The sequence below is a fragment of the Labeo rohita genome, chromosome 25 (genome assembly GCF_022985175.1).
Source record: "Labeo rohita strain BAU-BD-2019 chromosome 25, IGBB_LRoh.1.0, whole genome shotgun sequence".
NCBI classification, from domain to species: domain Eukaryota; kingdom Metazoa; phylum Chordata; class Actinopteri; order Cypriniformes; family Cyprinidae; genus Labeo; species Labeo rohita.
The window spans coordinates 27,469,279-27,490,270 of NC_066893.1; the positions used below are offsets into that span (position 1 = coordinate 27,469,279).

General features: G+C 37.1%; 1 protein-coding gene across 1 annotated transcript in view; it reads left to right on the top strand.

Moving 5' to 3' along the window:
- itga11b (integrin, alpha 11b) overlaps window positions 1-20,992 on the top strand; it is a 63,900-nt gene that overhangs the window by 12,790 nt on the left and 30,118 nt on the right. Inside the window, exons 3-11 of the mRNA XM_051100384.1 lie at window positions 5,034-5,143; window positions 8,498-8,589; window positions 8,678-8,792; window positions 8,880-9,007; window positions 10,060-10,208; window positions 11,733-11,877; window positions 12,033-12,195; window positions 15,117-15,187; window positions 20,695-20,839. Of these exons, the coding sequence (XP_050956341.1) occupies window positions 5,034-5,143; window positions 8,498-8,589; window positions 8,678-8,792; window positions 8,880-9,007; window positions 10,060-10,208; window positions 11,733-11,877; window positions 12,033-12,195; window positions 15,117-15,187; window positions 20,695-20,839 (1,118 nt within the window). The remainder of the gene's footprint in view (window positions 1-5,033; window positions 5,144-8,497; window positions 8,590-8,677; window positions 8,793-8,879; window positions 9,008-10,059; window positions 10,209-11,732; window positions 11,878-12,032; window positions 12,196-15,116; window positions 15,188-20,694; window positions 20,840-20,992) is intronic.

Genomic DNA, 20,992 nt, shown 5'->3' on the forward strand with positions numbered 1-20,992 from the left:
GCAATTATCTGAAATACGAATCTTTTGTAACATTATAAATATCTTTATCATCACTTTTGATCAATTTAAACCATCCTTGCTAAATAAAAGGATAAATATAAAAATAAAAAAAGCCTTTGAATAATATAGTGTATAATGTTACAAAAGCTTTTTATTTCGGATAAATGCTGATCTTTGGATCTTTCTATTCATCAAAGCATCCTGAAAAAATTTACTCAATTGTTTTAAATATTGTAAATAATAATAAAAATGTTTCTTGAACAGCAAATCATATTTCTGAAGGATCATGTGACACTGGAGCAGTGATGCTAAAAATGTGGCTTTGATCACAGGAATACATTTTAAAATATAATAGAAATCAGTTATTTTAAATGGTTAAAATATTTCACAATATTACTGCTTTTGTATTTTGGATTAAATAAATGCAAGCTTGGTGAGCAAACAAGACTTAAAAAAAACATTAAAAATCTTACTGTTCAAAAACTTTTGACTGGTAGTGTAGGTGCATAAATTTTAGAACCAGGTGCATGTATAATTGCAGCCATGTAGAATGTGACTTGCGTCATTAGCAGTAATTGCATTACTGTAACCCAGCCTGTCCTTACTGTAACTTATGTTAAAGCTAATCAATTAGCCCTAAACATTACACGCTCACAGTTTACAGCCTTTAAAACACAGGGTATTGTTTTTGACTCATAAAAGCCCAGGTACACAAAAGAATACACATCATTAACCAAACTCCCACGGCACCAAAACCGCCAAATCCGGACGTCAGCTTCCTGTTGTTTGTCATCACTGATGGAGAACTCGTGGTCCCCCAGTTTTGAGAAACCTGGGGGCCTTTGATGTGCGCAGGTAAATAAGTGGAAAGTATTTGCACTTGTCTCGACCCCTTCTGAGAGCGTGAGCTCTGGAAAGTATGTGTTTTGTGGCTTGTAATTCCCAAACCCCCTCCTGTGCATCCCATCTCGGGACAAACCGTGTGGCACGCGCTTCCCTCTGGAATGCGGTACTAAGCAGAACCGAGAGGAATGCTGTTTTTCAATTTCTGTAAAATGTCACTTAAAGTGACGGTTTTGCTTTATGCAGTAATGCATACAAATAAGTTAGTTCTTAAAAACACATGCATCTAAATTATTACTTTAAATGTTGCATGATATTCCCCTGTTGTTCTAGTTGAGGCCCGAGTGCATCCGGTTTACATGTTTTGGTAAATCCCAAAGTAAATAAAAAGTGCCTCTTTTACATAAAAATAATAGAAAATTAGCTGAAAATGTACTCATCCTCAGGTCATCCAAGATGTAAATGAGTTTGTTTCTTCATCAGATTTGGAGAAATGTAGCATTGCATCACTTGCTCACCAATGGATGTGAATGGGTGCCATCAGAATGAGAGTCCAAACACCCGATAAAAACATCACAAAAATTCACAAGTAATCCACACCACTCCAGTCCATCAGTTAACATCTTGTGAAGCCAAAAGCTGCGTTTGTAAGAAACAAATCCATCATTAAGCCATTTTAACTTCTGACTAAAATGCAAATGCATAAAATAATCCATTATATTCTATTAATATAATATCTATTATGGTTATTTTCATTCTGCACCCCATAATTTATCAGTGCACATTTGTCTTCAAAAAAATTTTGTTTGTTTTTTAGTACAAATATCTAAACAGTCTTAAAGTAAGATATATTTATTTTTAGATGCATAATGACAAAATATTAAGTTTTGTTTCCTGAAAAATGACTGTGGGATCAGTTGTCTCTTTGAATGAAGTTTATTTTTCTGACCCCATTGGCAGATATATTATTCTTATTTTAAGCATAAAAACACTTAATTTTGATTTCTTTTTCCTCCAGAAAATATGAATCCTGATTTAAAATGTTTCAATGTTTACACTAAACACAAGACAGAAATACCAAATAAGAACATTTTGTATCGTGTTTCATATAAAAATAAAAATACATCACATTATGGATGTAAAATGGGATGACATTAATGGTAAACACTAAAAAGTAATAGTCGCTGATGCTGTGTCAGAGATTCATTTCCTCAACATAACTCATTAAATGAAGAATTTGTAGTACTTTTGGGATATTGGTATCCACATGTCAACATGTTCCGATCCGCAAGATTAAGAACAACATCAGTTTATATTCCAGAGCAGCCGGTTTCTGGCTAATATCATCAGCAGAAGCTTTTATCAGAAGTGACGTATGAAGAGAACGCGGCTTTGCACCCAATTCTGATTTGTTCTTCAAATCCAATATTTAGGACTGACTGTCTGCAGCGTCACTGTGCAAGTGCTGAAACTGGATCCGTTTGTTCAGACAGTGAAGTCAATATCCAGGATAGTACAACTAATATTAATCTGATTGTACTGTTTAGACTGAAATGCATATCTAAAATTCCTATTTTAATCAGATTTCAGACCACATACAAATGTGGTTTGGATTGGGTTTGTAAAAACTACGGATTTCACACAGACAACAAACAGCTAAACAGATTTGAGTCGGACATGACTGTGTGAACAAATCGAAAGGGGAAAATTCACTTAAAATGAATTGAACATCCTGTTAGCCTTTATTTGCATATAATGTCTGCATTGTTTTAGCAAACAAAATTATAAATAGCCAAATGCATTTCGTTTAAACAAAACACAGTTTGATTCCCAGTAAATGCATGAACTTGAAATGCAATGTCATCAGTCCTAATGTTTAACTACTAGGTTTTACGCAAGCATGTTTTATGTTTCTTGACATGACAGTGGTTATTTTGTGCAAACTTACATTTAATGTTAATTCAGCAAGGGCGTAAGTTTGACTTTGACATTGGTGGGTACATAACAGCAGACAACCCCTTCTTAAATGTAAAGAAGTGAAACAACAGATTAATGAGTTAATTAAAATTTCACAAAAAGCTTATGGACGTATTTATAGACATTCAAGTGTTTTGGCAATCAACCCACACAGAGAAATTGTGGTCAGATTTTTTTTAATGTTCAGCCAATCTTGTTTTGTAAGTGACATTCCTTAGATGTTTTCTATGTTTTGTTTCACTACTCAAATGAGAATACAGAAAAAAATACTTATTTAATTTGTGTTTCTTGTTAGTCAGATTTCATATACATACAAAAATCTCTCTAAACCTCTCTGTTATTTATTCAGAGTTGATCTAGACAAGTATATTGAAACTATCCAAAGCTTGGTTAATCCTAAATTCATTCTTTGTGTCCTCTTAAAGTGTAAATGTATTCATTTTTATATTTTCTTATTTAACCTGGCAACACAAATTAACCATGGTTTTGCTACACAGTATAACCATGGTATTTGTAGTAAAACTGTGGTTATACAAATGGTAATCAATATGCCAAAATCATGTTTCTTAAGGGTTTTATATTTGTGTAGGCCTATACTTTCTTTCTTTCTTTGGTGTTGTCTTAATAACTGTACTGCCTGAATTAGTTTGTTTTGTACTGTTTAACAAAAAAAAAACAATGAAAAATAAAGAAATCAGAAAATATATTTGCGATATGTGCTTCAAAGACCTTAATCAAATGATTCGCGAACCCGCTCCGAAATTTCGATCTGAATCAAATGATTCGCGATAAGCACTTCGAAGTCCTGTGGCCAGTTGCATAAACCATAGTCTTAAAAAGTAGTTATCTTTTTTTTTTTCTTTAAGACTGGTCATAACTTTTTTTAAGTCAAAATGGTATGGTAGATTGGTATTATTGGTATTATTATAATGGTAGATTATGTAAAGCCAACAACATAGCAGCACCACTTTGCATACAGCATACAGGTTTGGATCAACATGAAAATGAGTAAACAACATCTAAATTATTCATTTGAGAGTATGCTGGGATACTTGTAGGTTGTTTAGGGTAAGAAAGAGACTGTTCAAACGGTCTGTCATCCTTTAAGACGTTGAGCTCCAATTTATTCAGAAAGACCTGGCATGTTGTATTAGCATCGGATGGCTTGGAAAAACGACTGGGTTTAACCTGACGTTCCTCAAATAACTTTGCCTCAGGATAGACTAAACCTTCACAACGGGTGCCAAAGAGTAACGGTACATTCCAATAATGACTGACATTCAGAAAGTGGTGCATTGTGGGAACCGAGAAGGCTGCAAAACTTCTCTAAACCCATCAAACTAGATCATCTTGACTAGAAGTCCAACAAAATACCTTAGACTGGTTTATGTTGGGTTTTAGATTGGTTTACGTGTTCAGAAGACACAGCTATAAGTAAAACCATTAAACTAGACCATCCTGTGGCCAGTTAAAACCAACAAACCACTTTAGACTGATTTATGCTGTTATTTTTTTCAAACTGACAATATGACAAGACTGCATTGCAGTGTTTTTGATTCAGGTTGTAGGTAAAACCTTTAATCGACACCATCCCGACCGCTTTGGTTGCCAGTTAAGACCAACAAACCACCTTAGACTAGTTTTTCACATTATGAGAAGAGCACAAATTGACTGACAATGACATTTCCGTGATTCAGAACACACGGCTGTGGGTCGCAGTGGCAGTGGAGGAATGTAAACATTGACATGGATGGATTTCACAGGCCAAACTCTGGGATGCGGTTTGTCGACGCAGTTCTAAATGCCTTGATCTGAACGCGAACAGCATTACTGAGTTTGCTGTTGGTTTCTGGTATTGGCTCCGTCCCAAGCGTACCTCAGAAGCTGGAAAAATCTGCTTAGCGGTTCCCTGCTGCTGGGCTCGTGTAGCGTTTTCCTCCTATCGGGGAGTGAATGACTTTGACTGGAGCTCTGGAACGCAGCTGGAATGTTGAACTTGTGATCCTGTTTGTGTTTCTCATAAAATGGCTGTTTGGAATGGTCTACTACCATTCACTAATTTATGAACAACAATTAAAGCTATAATAGTATGTAAGAAAACCAAATATCCCAAGATTTTAATAAACCGTGTTGCAGAATTGAAGATTACATCAAACAATTAACCATGATCAAATAATGTATGTTGTATAAGTATTTTAATTTTTGTATTTCAGGCTCCTGGTTGGAGCTCCCTTTGAGAGCAATGGTAAACACCAGACAGGTGACGTCTACAGATGTCCACTAGACGGCAAACGCACCACAAACTGCACAAGACTGCATTTAGGTATCATATCATGCGTCTGATCCCTCAGAAGGCCATTCAGGATGTACAGTTGAGGTTAAAAGTTTACATACACCTTGCAGAAACTGCAAAATGTTAATTATTTTACCAAAATAAGAGGGATCATACAAAATGCATGATATTTTTTATTTAGTACTGACCTGTTAAGATATTTTTAAGATGTTAACATAAAGTCCACAAGAGAAAATAATAGTTGAATTTATAAAAGTTTACATATGCTTGATTCTTATTACCTGAATGATCCACAGCCGTGTTTTTTTGTTTAGTGATAGTTGTTCATGAGTCCCTTGTTTGTCCTGAACAGTTAAACTGCCTGCTGTTCTTCAGAAAAAATCCTTCAGGTCCCACAAATTCGTTTTTTTCTGCATTTTTGTGTATTTGAACCCTTTCCAACAATGACTGTATGATTTTGAGATCCATCTTTTCACACTCAGTACAACTGAGGGACTCATATGCAACTATTACAAAAGGTTCAAATGCTCACTGATGCTCCAGAAGGAAAAACGATTCATTAAGAGTCGGGGGGTGAAAACTTTTGAGTTTGAAGATCAGGGTAAATTTAACTTATTTTGTCCTCTGGTAAACAAGTAACTATCTTCTGTAGCTTCTGAAGGGCGGTACTAAATAAATAAAAAATATCATATTTAGGCAAAATAAGAAAAATGCACACATCTTCATTCTGTTCAAAAGTTTTCACCCCCCAGCTTAATGCATCTTTTTTCCTTCTGGAGCATCAGTGAGTGTTTGAACCTTATGTAATAGTTGCATATGAGTCCCTTAGTTGTCCTCAGTGTGAAAAGATGGATCTCAAAATCATGCAGTCACTGCTGAAAAGGCTTCAAATACACAAAAATGCAGAAAAACAAAATAATTTTATGGAACCTGAAGGATTTTTCATGAACAATTTTTACTAAACAAAAAAAATTCAACTATTATTTTCTGTATGTAAACATCTTTTATGTAAAATGTCTTATTCAGGTCAGTGCTAAAGAAAAAATAACATGCATTTTGCATGATCCCTCTTATTTTGGTAAAATAATTAACATTTTGCAGATTCTGCAAGGTAAACTTTTGACCTCAACTGTAGGTGACTTTTTTCTTCAGTAGAACAGTAAAGAAGATTTTTAGCTGAAACCGTGATCCTTGGTGATTCATAAAATGCAAGTCAACAGGCTGCCTGTTTTTGAGAAGAAAAGGCGCATAACAAAATAAAAACAAAAAATTAATAGTTGTTGCTTCTGATGATATTGAAGTCTTATGAAGCCAAATGCTCAGTCTGTGCATTACATTACCTGTAATCCAGAGCCTCCCTTAGTGAAAAATAAATTTACTATAAAGCATTAATATACATATTTCATGCTAAGTATACTACAAATACATTTACATATTATGTACTTAATAAAAATACCCTGCAATTGTACTTTTAGTATACTAAACTGGTATATTTAAAGTCTGCTAAATTGGAACAACTAATTTGTACTTAATGCACTTTAAATGTGTGGAAGTAGCGCTGAAGTCCAACTTAAGATATACTTAAGTATATTCGATTGTGCTAAAGTAGAACTATTGCAAGTATACTTTAGGTAGCCTTTAAATGTTTTACATTTAAAGACTGATATTATTTAAAGATTATACTTTAGGCTTAATATTAAGAAATGTGCATTGTGCACAATTATTAATCCAAACAATGTTTAATTACAACTTTTTAATAATTTTAATATCAGTAAGTCTCAAGCGATATGTCAGCAAATATGTTTATAGACTTGAACCATACTTAGTATAAAATAAATACGTTTTAAATCTATTACGTTTTTACTAGGGTCAGACTAATGGGGAAAACTGATTATTTTCTGCAAACTGGTTCTTTCGGACAGTTCTTTTCAATGAACTGGTTCAATTCACTAGTAATGCACTGACATAATGTATACAGCACCCATGTGAAACGTGGATGTTTGACATGTTTTGTAAAGCATATAAAGTGAAAAATCTAGTCTTTATCATCTCACCTTTACATAAACAATGAGAAACCATAAAAACCTTCATTTCGAGTTCATTCAAGTGTTCGGTGAACTGGTTCAATTAGTTCACGAAAAAGAACCGGTTCAAAAGAATAATTCATTTGGGAATCAGACATCATTCTGTTGCTTTGAGGCTCTGGATTAAAGGTAATATGTGACCCTGGACCACAAAACCAGTCTTATGTTGCACAGGTATATTTGTAGCAGTAGCCAAAAATACATTGAATGGATCAAATTTATCGATTTTTCTTTTATGCCAAAAATCATTAGGATATTAAGTAAAGATCATGTTCCATGAAGATATATCGTAAATTGCCCATGGTAAATATATCAAAACTTAATTTTTGATTAGTAATATGCATTGCTATGAACTTCATTTGGACAACTTTAGAGGCGATTTTCTCAGTATTTTGATTTTTTGCACCATCAGATTTAAAACTGTCAAATAGTTGTATCTCGGCCAAATATTGTCCTTTCCTAAAAAAACATACATCAACGAAAAGCATATTTATTCAGCTTTCAGATGATGTATAAATCTCAATTTAATTAAATTTACACTTATGACTGGTTTTGTGGTCCAGGGTCACATATTGTAAACAAAGTTCAGTTTCCGATCATTTCACTTCATAAGACCTTGATATATTGTCGGGAGCCACAGGTATTGATTATGTGTTGCCTATACAGTATGTGACCCTGGACCGCAAAACCAGTCTTAAATAGCACGGGTATATTTGTAGCCACAGCCAAAAATACATTGTATGTGTCAAAATTATAGATTTTTCTTTTATGCCAAAAATCATTAGGATATTAAGTAAAGATGATGTTCCATGAAGATATTTTGTAAATGTCCTACCGTAAATATATTACAACTTAATTTCTGATTAGTAATATGCATTGCTAAGAACTTCATTTGAACAACTTTAAATGCAGTTTTCTCAGTATTTTGATTTTTTGCACCTTCAGATTACAGATTTTCAAATAGTTGTATCTCAGCCAAATATTGTCCTATTATAACAAACCATACATCAATGGAAAGCTCAGAAAGATGTATAAATCTCAATTTTAAAAAAATGTATGACTGGTTTTGTGGTCCAGCGTCAAATATATGCTCTTTTTGTCAAAAACGGGCAACCACTGAGTTGGATTTAATGAATCACCAAGACGACAGTTTCAACTAAAACATTTTGTACTGTTCTACTCAAGAAAGAAACAGCAAATAATAATTTTTGGGTGACTTACTCCTTTAAGCTTTAAAAAGGCAAAATGTAAGAACGTTTTGTAATTTGTTCTCTCTTTTCCTCTCTCTGCTGTTTTTAAGGAAAGATATCCTTGAACAACGTGTCTGAACGTAAAGAGAAAATGAGGCTGGGAATGACTCTCACCTCCAACCCGAAAGACAACAGCTTTGTGGTAATACACAATGCAGAAATGTACAGTTTCTAATTAAAATGCATAAGTAAATGGCTCGTGAATATATTTCATGCTGACTGTGTTTTAGGCATGTGGACCATTGTGGTCATACGAATGTGGAAGTTCATACTACAGCACAGGCATCTGTTCAAGAGTCAACAGCAGCTTCGATTTCACCCACAGCATTGCTCCAGCCTATCAAAGTAAAGCCAAACTTTTTCATTTATGAAGCTTCATCTCATTAACAATTGCAGATCATATGCATATTGACAGCATCAGTTTCTCCACAGGATGCGAAACCTACATGGACATAGTGATTGTGTTAGATGGGTCCAACTCCATCTACCCCTGGTATGAGGTTCAAGATTTCCTGATAAATGTGCTACAGAAGTTTTACATCGGTCCAGGACAGATCCAGGTGCGTCTGAATTACGACCTGGAAAATCAGTTTTGGACTGTTCTGACTTTGATTTATGAACGGTTTGGACTGTACAAAAACAGCACTTACCACTGTACTCCTGAGGCTCAGGAACTCATCCAAGCAGTGGAAACTAATCTGATAATTCAAGAAAATATTCAAAATTATTAATAGAATATTAATTAAAGGAGAACTCCACTTCCAGAACAACAATTTACAAAAAATTTATTCACCCCCTTGTCATCCAAGATGTTCTTGTCTTTCAGTCTTCAGTCGTACAGAAATTATGGTTTTTGAGAAAAGCATTTCAGGTTTTTTTCTGCATGTAATGGACTTCCTTGGTGCCCCAATTTTGAACTTCCAAAATGTAGTTTAAATGCAGCTTCAAAGGCTCTAAACGATCCCAGCCGAGGTAGAAGGGTCTTATCTAGCGAAACGATTGGTCATTTTTTTTCGGAAAATAAAAATGTGTATACTTTTTAAGCACAAAAGCTTGTGTAGCACAGGCTCTGGGATGCGCGTCCACGACCCTACATACTATTGAATTATGTCGAAAGGTCACGCCGAATGTAGATTCTGAAGTTGTAGGAGAAAATAAGATGGAGTTTTTCGCCATACTCTACCTTTTTGAGCCGGAGTACACAGACGATGAACTTAGACGTGATTCGTAGCTTTGTGGACGCGCATCCCAGAGCCTGTGCTACACAAACTTTTGTGCTTAAAAAGTATACAAATTATCTACGCTAGATAAGACCCTTCTTCCTCGGCTGGGATCGTTTAGAGCCTTTGAAGCTGCATTTAAACTACATTTTGGAAGTTCAAAATCGGGCACCAATGAAGTCCATTATATGGAGAAAAATCCTGAAATGTTTTCCTCAAAACCATAATTTCTTCACGACTGAAGACAGAAAGACATGAACATCTTGGATGACAAGGGGGTGAGTACATTATCTGTAAAATGTTGTTCTGGAAGTTGACTTCTCCTTTAACAACATTTAAAAGCATATGGAGGTTAGTTGTCATCTCACGTGGTGTTGTGTCCTGATATCCAGGTTGGGGTGGTCCAGTACGGTGAGAGAGTGGTGAACGAGTTTCGTCTGGATGATTTCCGTACGGTTGAGGAAGTTGTTGCAGCAGCTAAGAATATCGACCAGCGAGGCGGAGAAGAAACACGGACGGCTCTCGCGATCAGTGAGGCTCGGTACAGTGGCGTTTTTGTGTTTGTCTGATATTCACTAACTTTCACTAACTGTGCATCATTTGCAAAGGAAATAAGGCAAAAAAAAAATGGAAGCTTATTTCCACATGAATAAAAATGTATTAAAAAAGGTAACTGTGAATTTATCTCATATTTTTTTTATCAGAATTGCGAGTTTATATCTCTCAATTTCAATTGCAAATCTACATCTAGACTAAGTTTCAATTCTGCCCCCCCTCCACAAATTTTTAAACACCTGGCCTGAACACATTCTGATCACTTCTTTCTTAGATAAAGTCCAAACTGCGAGATGTAAACTAGTAATTCTGAGAATTAAAGTCAGGACTGTTAGACATAAACTCACAATTGCAGGAAAAAGTTATAATTGTTAGACTGCAACTGCAGTTGCCTTTATATTTGTATTCAGTGGTGTAAATAAGCTTCCTTTCAGCTCGAATCAAGATGATTTGCAATTGCACAAATCACACTAAAATGGAGAGTAATTTTAGATAAACTCATCAGCTACACTACTAGTCAACATTTTGAACAGTAAGATTTTTAATGTTTTTTAAAGAAGTCTCTTCTGCTCACCAAGCCTTGTTTATTTGATCCAGCAAAACCAGTAAAATTTCAAAATATTTTTACTATTTAAAATAACTGTTTTCTATTTTAATTAATTTTAAAATGTAATTTATTCCTGTGATCAAAGCTACATTTTCAGCATCATTACTCCAGTCTTCGTTGTCACATGATCCTTCAGAAATTATTCTAATATGCTGATTTGCTGCTCAAGAAACATTTATTATTATTATTAATATTTAAAACAGTTGAGTACATTTTTATTCAGAATTGTTTAATGAATAGAAGATCCAAAGATCAGCATTTATTTGAAATCAAAAACTTTTACACAATACCATTCAAAAGTTTGGGGGGAGAGGGGTGAAAATATAGAAATTAATACTTTTATTTAGCAGGGGTGCTTTAAATTGATCAAAAGTGATAATAAAGACATTTACAATTTTACAAAAGATTTCTATTTCAAATAAATGCTGTTCTTTTGAACTTTCTATTCTTTAAAGAAACATATAAAAATTCTACTCTGTTTTCACCATAATAATAATAATACTTTTTTTTAGCAGCAAATCAGAATATTAGAATAATTTCTGAAGGATCATGTGGCTGGAGTAATGATGCTAAAAAAAATCAGCTTTGAAATCAAAATAAATTACATTTTAAAATATATTCAAATAGAAAACAGCTATTTTAAATAGTAAAAATATTTGAAACTTTATTTTTGTTGTACTTTGGATAAAATAAAAGCAGGCTCGGTGAGCAGATGAGACTTATTTAAAAGTAATCGGATTAACAGTAGTCTGATTACATTACCTAAAATGTGTAATGAAATGGATTACGTTACTAACTACAATTTTTTTAATGTAATCTGGAATCAGTAATGGATTACAATTCGTACAAAAGTAATCTCCCCAGCACTGAATGTACAAGTCTACATATATGTATTTATAACAGATCTAAAGCATTCAAACGCGGAGGTCGCCCAGATGCTAAGAAAGTCATGATTGTCATCACCGATGGAGAATCGCACGACAGCCCAGACCTACGGAAAGCCGTGGAAGAAAGCGAGAAGGATAATATCACGTTGTATGGTATTGCGGTGAGTTACTGCCTCTTTCCAGTAGAATCCTCCAGATGTGTTCTTCAGGTTTATTTTTCTCCGTTGGTCACGTGACTCAGATTCTTGAGTTGTTTTCAAACAGGTGCACAGGTCAAACATGTGAACATAGTTCAGATATTCCAATGCCGTTCCAGGTTCTTGGCTACTATAACCGGCGAGGGATCAATCCTGAAGCTTTTCTGAGGGAAATCAAGTTCATCGCCACCGATCCCGAGGAGCACTTCTTCAGCGTCACTGACGAGTCTGCCCTGAAGGATATTGTTGATGCTCTGGGAGAGAAGATCTTCAGCTTGGAGGGTATGAACTTAAACATAATCATAATCTCATACTTAAACCATTTCTAGAGATCAGAAACCAACCAGAACACTAAAAATGCAACCACACGGCAACATGCTAAAAACATTCAGAACACCTTAGCTACCATACAGCAACAACCAAAACAATCAGAAGACCTAAGAAACCATATATCAACATGTTAAAGGGGTCATCGGATGCTAAGTTCACTTTTACATGTTGTTTGAACATTAATGTGTGTTGGCAGAACACCCTAGCAACTGCATAGCAACATAAGAACCACTCAGAACACCCTAACGACTACATAGCAACATAAGAATCACTCAGAACATAAGAACCACTCAGAACACCCTAACGACTGCATAGCAACATAAGAACCATAACAACTGCATAGCAACATAAGAATCACTCAGAACACCCTAGCAACTGCATAGCAACATAAGAACCTAACAACTGCATAACAAACAACATAAGAATCACTCAGACCACCCTAGCAACTAGCAACTAAGAACCACTCAGAACACCCTAAACTGCATAGCAACATAAGAACCACTCAGAACACCATAACAACTGCATAGCAACATAAGAATCACTCAGAACACCCTAGCAACTGCATAGCAACATAAGAACCACTCAGAACACCCTAACGACTGCATAGCAACATAAGAACCACTCAGAACACCCTAACAACTGCATAGCAACATAAGAATCACTCAGACCACCTTAGCAACTGCATAGCAACATAAGAACCACGCAGAACACCCTAGCAACTGCATAGCAACATAAGAACCACTCAGAACAGCCCTAACAACTGCATAGCAACATAAGAACCACTCAGAACACCTAACAACTGCATAGCAACATAAGAATCACTCAGACCACCCTAGCAACTGCATAGCAACATAAGAACCACTCAGAACACCCTAGCAACTGCATAGCAACATAAGAACCACTCAGAACACCCTAACAACTGCATAGCAACATAAGAACCACTCAGAACACCCTAACGACTGCATAGCAACATAAGAACCACTCAGAACACCCTAACAACTGCATAGCAACATAAGAATCACTCAGACCACCCTAGCAACTGCATAGCAACATAAGAACCACTCAGAACACCCTAACGACTGCATAGCAACATAAGAACCACTCAGAACACCATAACAACTGCATAGCAACATAAGAATCACTCAGAACACCCTAGCAACTGCATAGCAACATAAGAACCACTCAGAACACCCTAACGACTGCATAGCAACATAAGAACCACTCAGAACACCCTAACAACTGCATAGCAACATAAGAATCACTCAGACCACCCTAGCAACTGCATAGCAACATAAGAACCACTCAGAACACCCTAACGACTGCATAGCAACATAAGAACCACTCAGAACACCATAACAACTGCATAGCAACATAAGAATCACTCAGAACACCCTAGCAACTGCATAGCAACATAAGAACCACTCAGAACACCCTAACGACTGCATAGCAACATAAGAACCACTCAGAACACCCTAACAACTGCATAGCAACATAAGAATCACTCAGACCACCTTAGCAACTGCATAGCAACATAAGAACCACGCAGAACACCCTAGCAACTGCATAGCAACATAAGAACCACTCAGAACACCCTAACAACTGCATAGCAACATAAGAACCACTCAGAACACCCTAACAACTGCATAGCAACATAAGAATCACTCAGACCACCCTAGCAACTGCATAGCAACATAAGAACCACGCAGAACACCCTAGCAACTGCATAGCAACATAAGAACCACTCAGAACACCCTAACAACTGCATAGCAACATAAGAATCACTCAGAACACCCTAACAACTGCATAGCAACATAAGAACCACTCAGAACACCCTAGCGACTGCATAGCAACATTTAAAACCACTCAGAACACCCTAGAAACTGCATAGCAACATAAGAACCACTCAGAACACCCTAACAACTGCATAGCAACATAAGAACCACTCAGAACACTGTAGCAACTGCATAACAACCACATAGCAAGTCTTTGGGAACCACATATCATCAAAAATTTTAAAGCATCCTAACAACTGCATAGCAACATAAAACTACTCAGAACACCCTAGCAACTGCATAGTAACATAAAACTACTCAGAACACCCGAACAACTGAATCTAAAACCACACAGAACACCGTAACAACTGCATAGCAACATAAGAACCACTCAGAACACCCTAGCAACTGCATAGCAACATAAGAACCACTCAGAACACCCTAGCAACTGCATAGCAACATAAGAACCACTCAGAACACCCTAGCAACTGCATAACAACAACATAGCAAGTCTATGGAAACCACATATCATCAAAAATTTTAAAACATCCTAGCAACTGCATAGCAGCATAAAACTACTCAGAACACCCTAGCAACTGCACAGCAACATAAGAACCACTCAGAACACCCTAACAACCGCATAGCAACATAAGAACCACTCAGAACACCCTAACAACCGCATAGCAACATAAGAACCACTCAGAACACCCTAACAACCACATAGCAACATAAAAACAACTCAGAACACCTTTGAAATCACATATATTAAAAAAAAACACTCAGAACACCCTAGAAACCGCATACCAACATAAGAAACACTCAGAATACACTAGCAACTGCATAGCAGCATAAAAACACCTTAGAAACCACGTCAAAATCTACAACCACACAAAACACCCAAGCAACCCCACAGCAATGTAAAAGCCATTTAACACTCTAGCAGCCAAATAGAAATGTGCTAAAAAAAAACCTCAGAACCACACAGCAACATAAAAAACACTCAGCACCCTCATTAGCACCACTGCTGTGAAGTTTGCACAGCAAAACACTAGTAACAACCTCAAACTAGATTTCTTAGCATTTTTTTTTACTTTTCTGCAGGCACCAATCAGAATGGTACGGCCTTTGGTTTGCAGATGTCTCAAGCTGGATTCTCGTCACATATTGTTGAGGTGAGTGTGTCTCCATCCGTTTCAAACAGAAGAAATATAAATATTGACAACAGAGCTAATGTGCAGAGAATTATATTACATACTCAGCAAGGTGAACGAAATGCTGTTATTTTGCTCTCTGCACTCTGATTGAGTTTGACGCTCTTCCATTAGCCTGGAGCAGAAACTACGGCAGCAGTCAAAATAAAGAGTCATTGAAAGAATGATTCGTTTACTGCTCGGTGCCCATGGGAAAACAAACCTGAGGTACGTCCTTTTAGGGCCCGACAGAAGCACGAAGCGGCACTCTTTCAATTAAAATAAGGCTTGTTTACGTTTGAAGCCGTTCCACATGCTGTGAGTGGCATGAAAACAGTTTAGAGCGTCTTCTAAGGAAAGGGCTATTTTTCACGCCTTCCCTCTCGGTTTGAGTAATCCCATGAAGGAGATGGGGTTTTGAAGGTCTGGGGCTCCTTTCGTGTTAGATGAAGGACAACTTACTCTCAGAAAATAATATTTTTTTTTTCATAACTCTCACTGTTGGATTCCAGGAACCGCTCTTGACAGTGGCAATTCGAGAATGGAGATAACGTCTTGGAAAGTTTTTTTTTTCATTCTTGACTTCTCAGAGGGAACAAGGTCCAGAGAACACATATGGTTTTGTTGAATTAGGCTCCTTGAGTGAGGAACCCTCACACAAACACTCTCACACACGTGCCCTTGTCTTTTATATGCATGCTTGTACATGTGACTGTATTTGTAAAGGCCTTATTTGCTTGTGGCTGCAATGTTTTTAAAGGAATGACTTTATTTTGTTTTATAAAGAAAAGAGTTTGGCGTCCATTAAGACAGCAGTAAATAAAACCTAATCAGATTGAAATAAAACATTTGGAAGTCATTTTATTAGCTTGGACTGCTGACATGGACGTGGCATACTAGATTTCACTGCCTTGTTTTGTAAAAAAAGGCCTAGAAAGCTGCCAGGCCTAGAAAAACTCACTCATACACTCTGTTCCAAAACCTCGTTGTCAAATGTCTATATTGGCAAAATAGATGAAACTGTATATATTTGAAAATTAAGTAAAATCTAATAAGTGACTGATTTGGATCACTCAGTAGGTGTTGCGCACCATGCAAACAGCAATTACAATCAATTCCAATAGAGTTTGACATTCGCACACAACGTGACACTTCAACAAAAAATTAATTAGTTTACAAATTAATTAAAATATTAACAACAACTATATAATAGTATATCAGTGATACTAAAATAACAGTATCATTATTATACTGTATGTGTGAACATTCACATTTCTTTTCATCCAAATTCTATTAAAGAAATACTTATTCATCAGAATACATCTAAATATTTCAGTGTAAAGGTAAAATCTTTTTGTTGTTGTTGTGTTTTACCTTTAATCTACTCCAAGCTGTCTTAGAAATTATTAGTTATTACAGGGTTCAATAAAGATACTGTAAAAATAAATTAATGATTACTTTTTGTAAGGGATTTGTATTTGTGTATACTTTCTATGTCTTGTTTTTAGTAAAACTGCTCAGAAATCCTCATCTGAAACAAATGATTCGTCATACGCGCTCTAAAGTCCCAAACTGAATCAAATGATTCGCGAACCTGCACCAAAATTAGGATCTGGATCTAAAGCAAAAGTTTCGCAAACTTGCTCCAAAGTTTCAATATAAATCAAATGATTTGCATTCCACGCTCCGGAGTCCCATTTTGAAAATGATTTGTGAATCACTTATATTGGAACTTTCCCTGCTGAAAAAACAGCTAAAACCAGCCTAAGCCGGTTGACTGGTTTTACCTGGTCAGCAGGCTGGTTTTAGAGGGGCTTTGGCCACTTCCTTAGCTGGTCAGGCTGGGACACCAGCAGGAACAACCAGCCAAAACCAGCCTGGGAGACCAGCTAAAACCAGCTATATCCAGCTTAAACCAGCTAGGACCAGCCAAACAGCCTAGGCTGGTTTTAGCTGCTTTTTTTTTTTCAGCAGGGTTGCATATCACAAATCATTTGATTTAGATCGGGACTTCAAATCATGCATTCCGAATCATTTGAATCATTCAATTCACGAAATGATTCACAATCCTGTTTTGATCTAAAATGAATGATTTGCGATATGCGAAGTCCCGACCTGAATCAAATGATTTGAGATATGCAAAGTACCAATCTAAATCAAATGATTTGTGATATCGATTTGAAGTCCGATTGGAGCGCTTCAAAACAATGAATCATTTTGCGACACAGTGGTTTAACTGATTCAGAGTTTCAAATTCGAAAATGAATGACTCTTTTAATTGAATCTGGCTTTTGCTAGTGAATCATTTAAAATGAAAGTCATGAGTTTGAATCAGTCGGAGCGGTTCCAGTGTATGTGACTTAATTGTTTAGTTCATCTGTTCTCCTTTGCTGGTTTATGCTGGTCATGTTGCTGGTCAAGGACCAGCATAAACCAGCAAAGGACCAGCATAAACCAGCATCAAAACATACCTACCAGCATATGCTGTTTTTTTCCCCAGGGATGTTTACACAACATTGTCAGTACTACTTCTGGCTTAGCTTGCTAGTTTCATGACATTAACTGAAATAGCGAAAAAATACTTTCAATAATTCAAGCACTTTTCAAGTTCCTCTTGAAGGGTTTTCCAGGCCTTAAGTTTCAAAAAGTCAAATTAAGCACCTTGTGTTATTAGTGCTCAAAATGCTGAAATGGATCCATGTTTGTTTATGTTTAAAATAGTAAAGAGCAAAGATATAGTCCATAGCTACAATAACATTAAATATTAAATGATAAAATGTTACCTAGCTACCTTTAACTATTGAAACCGCTGCCAATTTGTTTAGACATGAATGGTTTTATTCAGAAACTCATTATACCATTGCTATATTGTTGCTAAGTGTTCTGGGTGGTTGCTAGTATTTTTCTCAAATAATCCATGCAATTTGAGGCACCATTAATTTCTTTAGCACAAAAGTTATATACTAAGGTTTGATACTCCGGGTTAAGGGTTTGTTCAGGGGTTTGCCTTTGCGAGCACCGCTAATAAAAAGCGAATGGAACAACACACAGAGCATATTGGAGAGAGTTTATTGTGCAAATGTGCCATGGAACTCTGTCAAAGTGTCCACGTCGACATCGCATGAGGAAAACTTTGGCAGTGAACGTAGTGAGTTTTAGGCCTCCAGTCAGACTCACAGATGACTGCTGCTCTGACTCGCATGCATCCAGGATATCAAAGCTGAAGACTTTTCTGTCCGGTTAATCACCAAGGGTGGTCCAGATCCCTCATATGACCACCGTTTGTACTCAAAATATCTCTCTTGTGCATTAAACTACATATTGACTAAGTCTTCTCTGTGAATATGGTTTGTGTAGTATATGTTACTATTGGTATTTGCTAAGCCAATAATCATTACAGAGCTGTTCAGTTTATAGTCTCAACAGCTGGACATAACTGGCATTTTCATGCTAGTGTTTCTCTCGGGAATGTTTTTCTGTGGTTAATATTACATCAGAAGACTTTCATGGTTTGTTCTACAACATAAATGACTGCAAATGTAAAGCCACTGTTTAAGTTGCTATATGTTTGAAAACTGCAGCAACTGCACAGGTCACTCATCACATTTAGTTCTGGACATTCAGTCTGACTATGACCAAGCGTATTTGAGTGTATTGTTCAGGAATGGGCAGTTCACTGTGGCTTTGAACGCTGAAGTACCAGATGTTAATGCAGTGCAGGGTTTTGGCATGAGCTCTAAGATCTAAGAGAGGTTTGGCAAAACTCTCTGTTTGCATTCTCTATACCACTGAAGTCACTGCCAGGCCGTTTGTCATCGTCCCATAACACTCATTGAGTGCTTACTGCAGGTACATGAACCCAGGCCTCTGATGCAACGCTGTGGGTTTTTATTCTGTACTGCTTATGAATGTGTGTGCATTTCCATTACATAAACTGACCAAAATTATAAACGCAACACTTTTGTTTTTGCCCCCATTTTTTATGAGCTGAACTCAATAATCTAAGACTTTTTTTATGTACACAAATGTCTATTTCTCTCAAATATTGTTCACAAATCTGTCTAAATTTGTGTTAGTGAGCACTTCTCCTTTGCCGAGATAATCCATCCACCTCACAGGTGTGGCATATCAAGAAAACCAGTCAGTATCTGGTGTGACCACCATTTGCCTCACGCAGTGCAACACATCTCCTTCTCCTGTGGAATGTTGGTCCACTCCTCTTCAATGGCTGTGCAAAGTTGCTGGATATTGGCAGGAACTGGAACACACTATCGTATACACCGATCCAGAGCATCCCAAACATGCTCAATGGGTGACATGTCTGGTGAATATGCTGGCCATGCAAGAACTGACATGTTTTCAGCTTCCAGGAATTGTGTACAGATCCTTGCAACATGGGGCCGTGCATTATCATGCTGCAACATGAGGTGATGGTCGTGGATGAATGGCACAACAATGGGCCTCAGGATCTTGTCACGGTATCTCTGTGCATTCAAAATGGCATCAATAAAATGCACCTGTGTTCGTTGTCCATAACATACACCTGCCCATACCATAACCCCACCGCCACCATGGGCCACTCGATCCACAACGTTGACATCAGCAACCGCTCACCCACACGACGCCATACACGCTGTCTGCCATCTGCCCTGTTCAGTGAAAACCGGGATTCATCCGTGAAGAGAACACCTCTCCAAAGTGCCAGACGCTATCAAATGTGAGCATTTGCCCACTCAAGTTGGTTACGTCGACGAACTGCAGTCAGGTCGAGACCCCGATGAGGATGACGAGCATGCAGATGAGCTTCCCTGAGACGGTTTCTGACAGTTTGTGCAGAATTTCTTTGGTTATGCAAACCGATTGTTGCAGCAGCTGTCTGGGTGGCTGGTCTCAGACGATCTTGGAGGTGAAGATGCTGGATGTGGAGGTCCTGGGCTGGTGTGGTTACACGTGGTCTGCGGTTGTGAGGTCAGTTGGATGTACTGCCAAATTCTCTGAAACACCTTTGGAGATGGCTTATGGTAGAGAAATGAGCATTCAATTTACAGGGAACAGCTCTGGTGGACATTCCTGCAGTCAGCATGCGAATTGCACGCTCCCTCAAAACTTGCGACATCTGTGGCATTGTGCTGTGTGATAAAACTGCACATTTTAGAGTGGCCTTTTATTGTGGCCAGCCTAAGGCACACCTGTGCAATAATCATGCTGTCTAATCAGCATCTTGATATGCCTCGATATACCTGTGAGGTGGATGGATTATCTCAGCAAAGGAGAAGTGCTTACTAACACAGATTTAGACAGATTTGTGAACAATGTTTGAGAAAAATAGGCCTTTTGTGTACGTAGAAAAAGTCTTAGATCTTTGAGTTCAGCTCATAAAAAATGGGGGCAAAAACAGAAGTTTTGCATTTATAGTTTTGGTCAGTGTAAAAGTGCAATGGTTTATGAATAAATGTAAACAACTAAAGATGCAAATCATGCTTTTAAAGGACGGGATTCTTGTTGGTGCCGTTGGGGCATACGACTGGAACGGAGCTGTTCTGAAGGAGACCAGTCATGGTAAAGTTATCCCACCCAAGTCCTCGTACATGAAAGAGTTCCCAGAGGAACTGAAGAACCACGGAGCTTACCTGGGTAAGAAAATTCAACCGTTTTTGGTTAGTACCAAATCAGGATCTGATTCTGTGACAAAAATGAATATGCATTCACCCTTGAGTTCAAAAACGTCTGAGTTTCTTTGGTAGAACATAAAAGAAATGGTTAAGAATGTTCACAATTATGCAATTT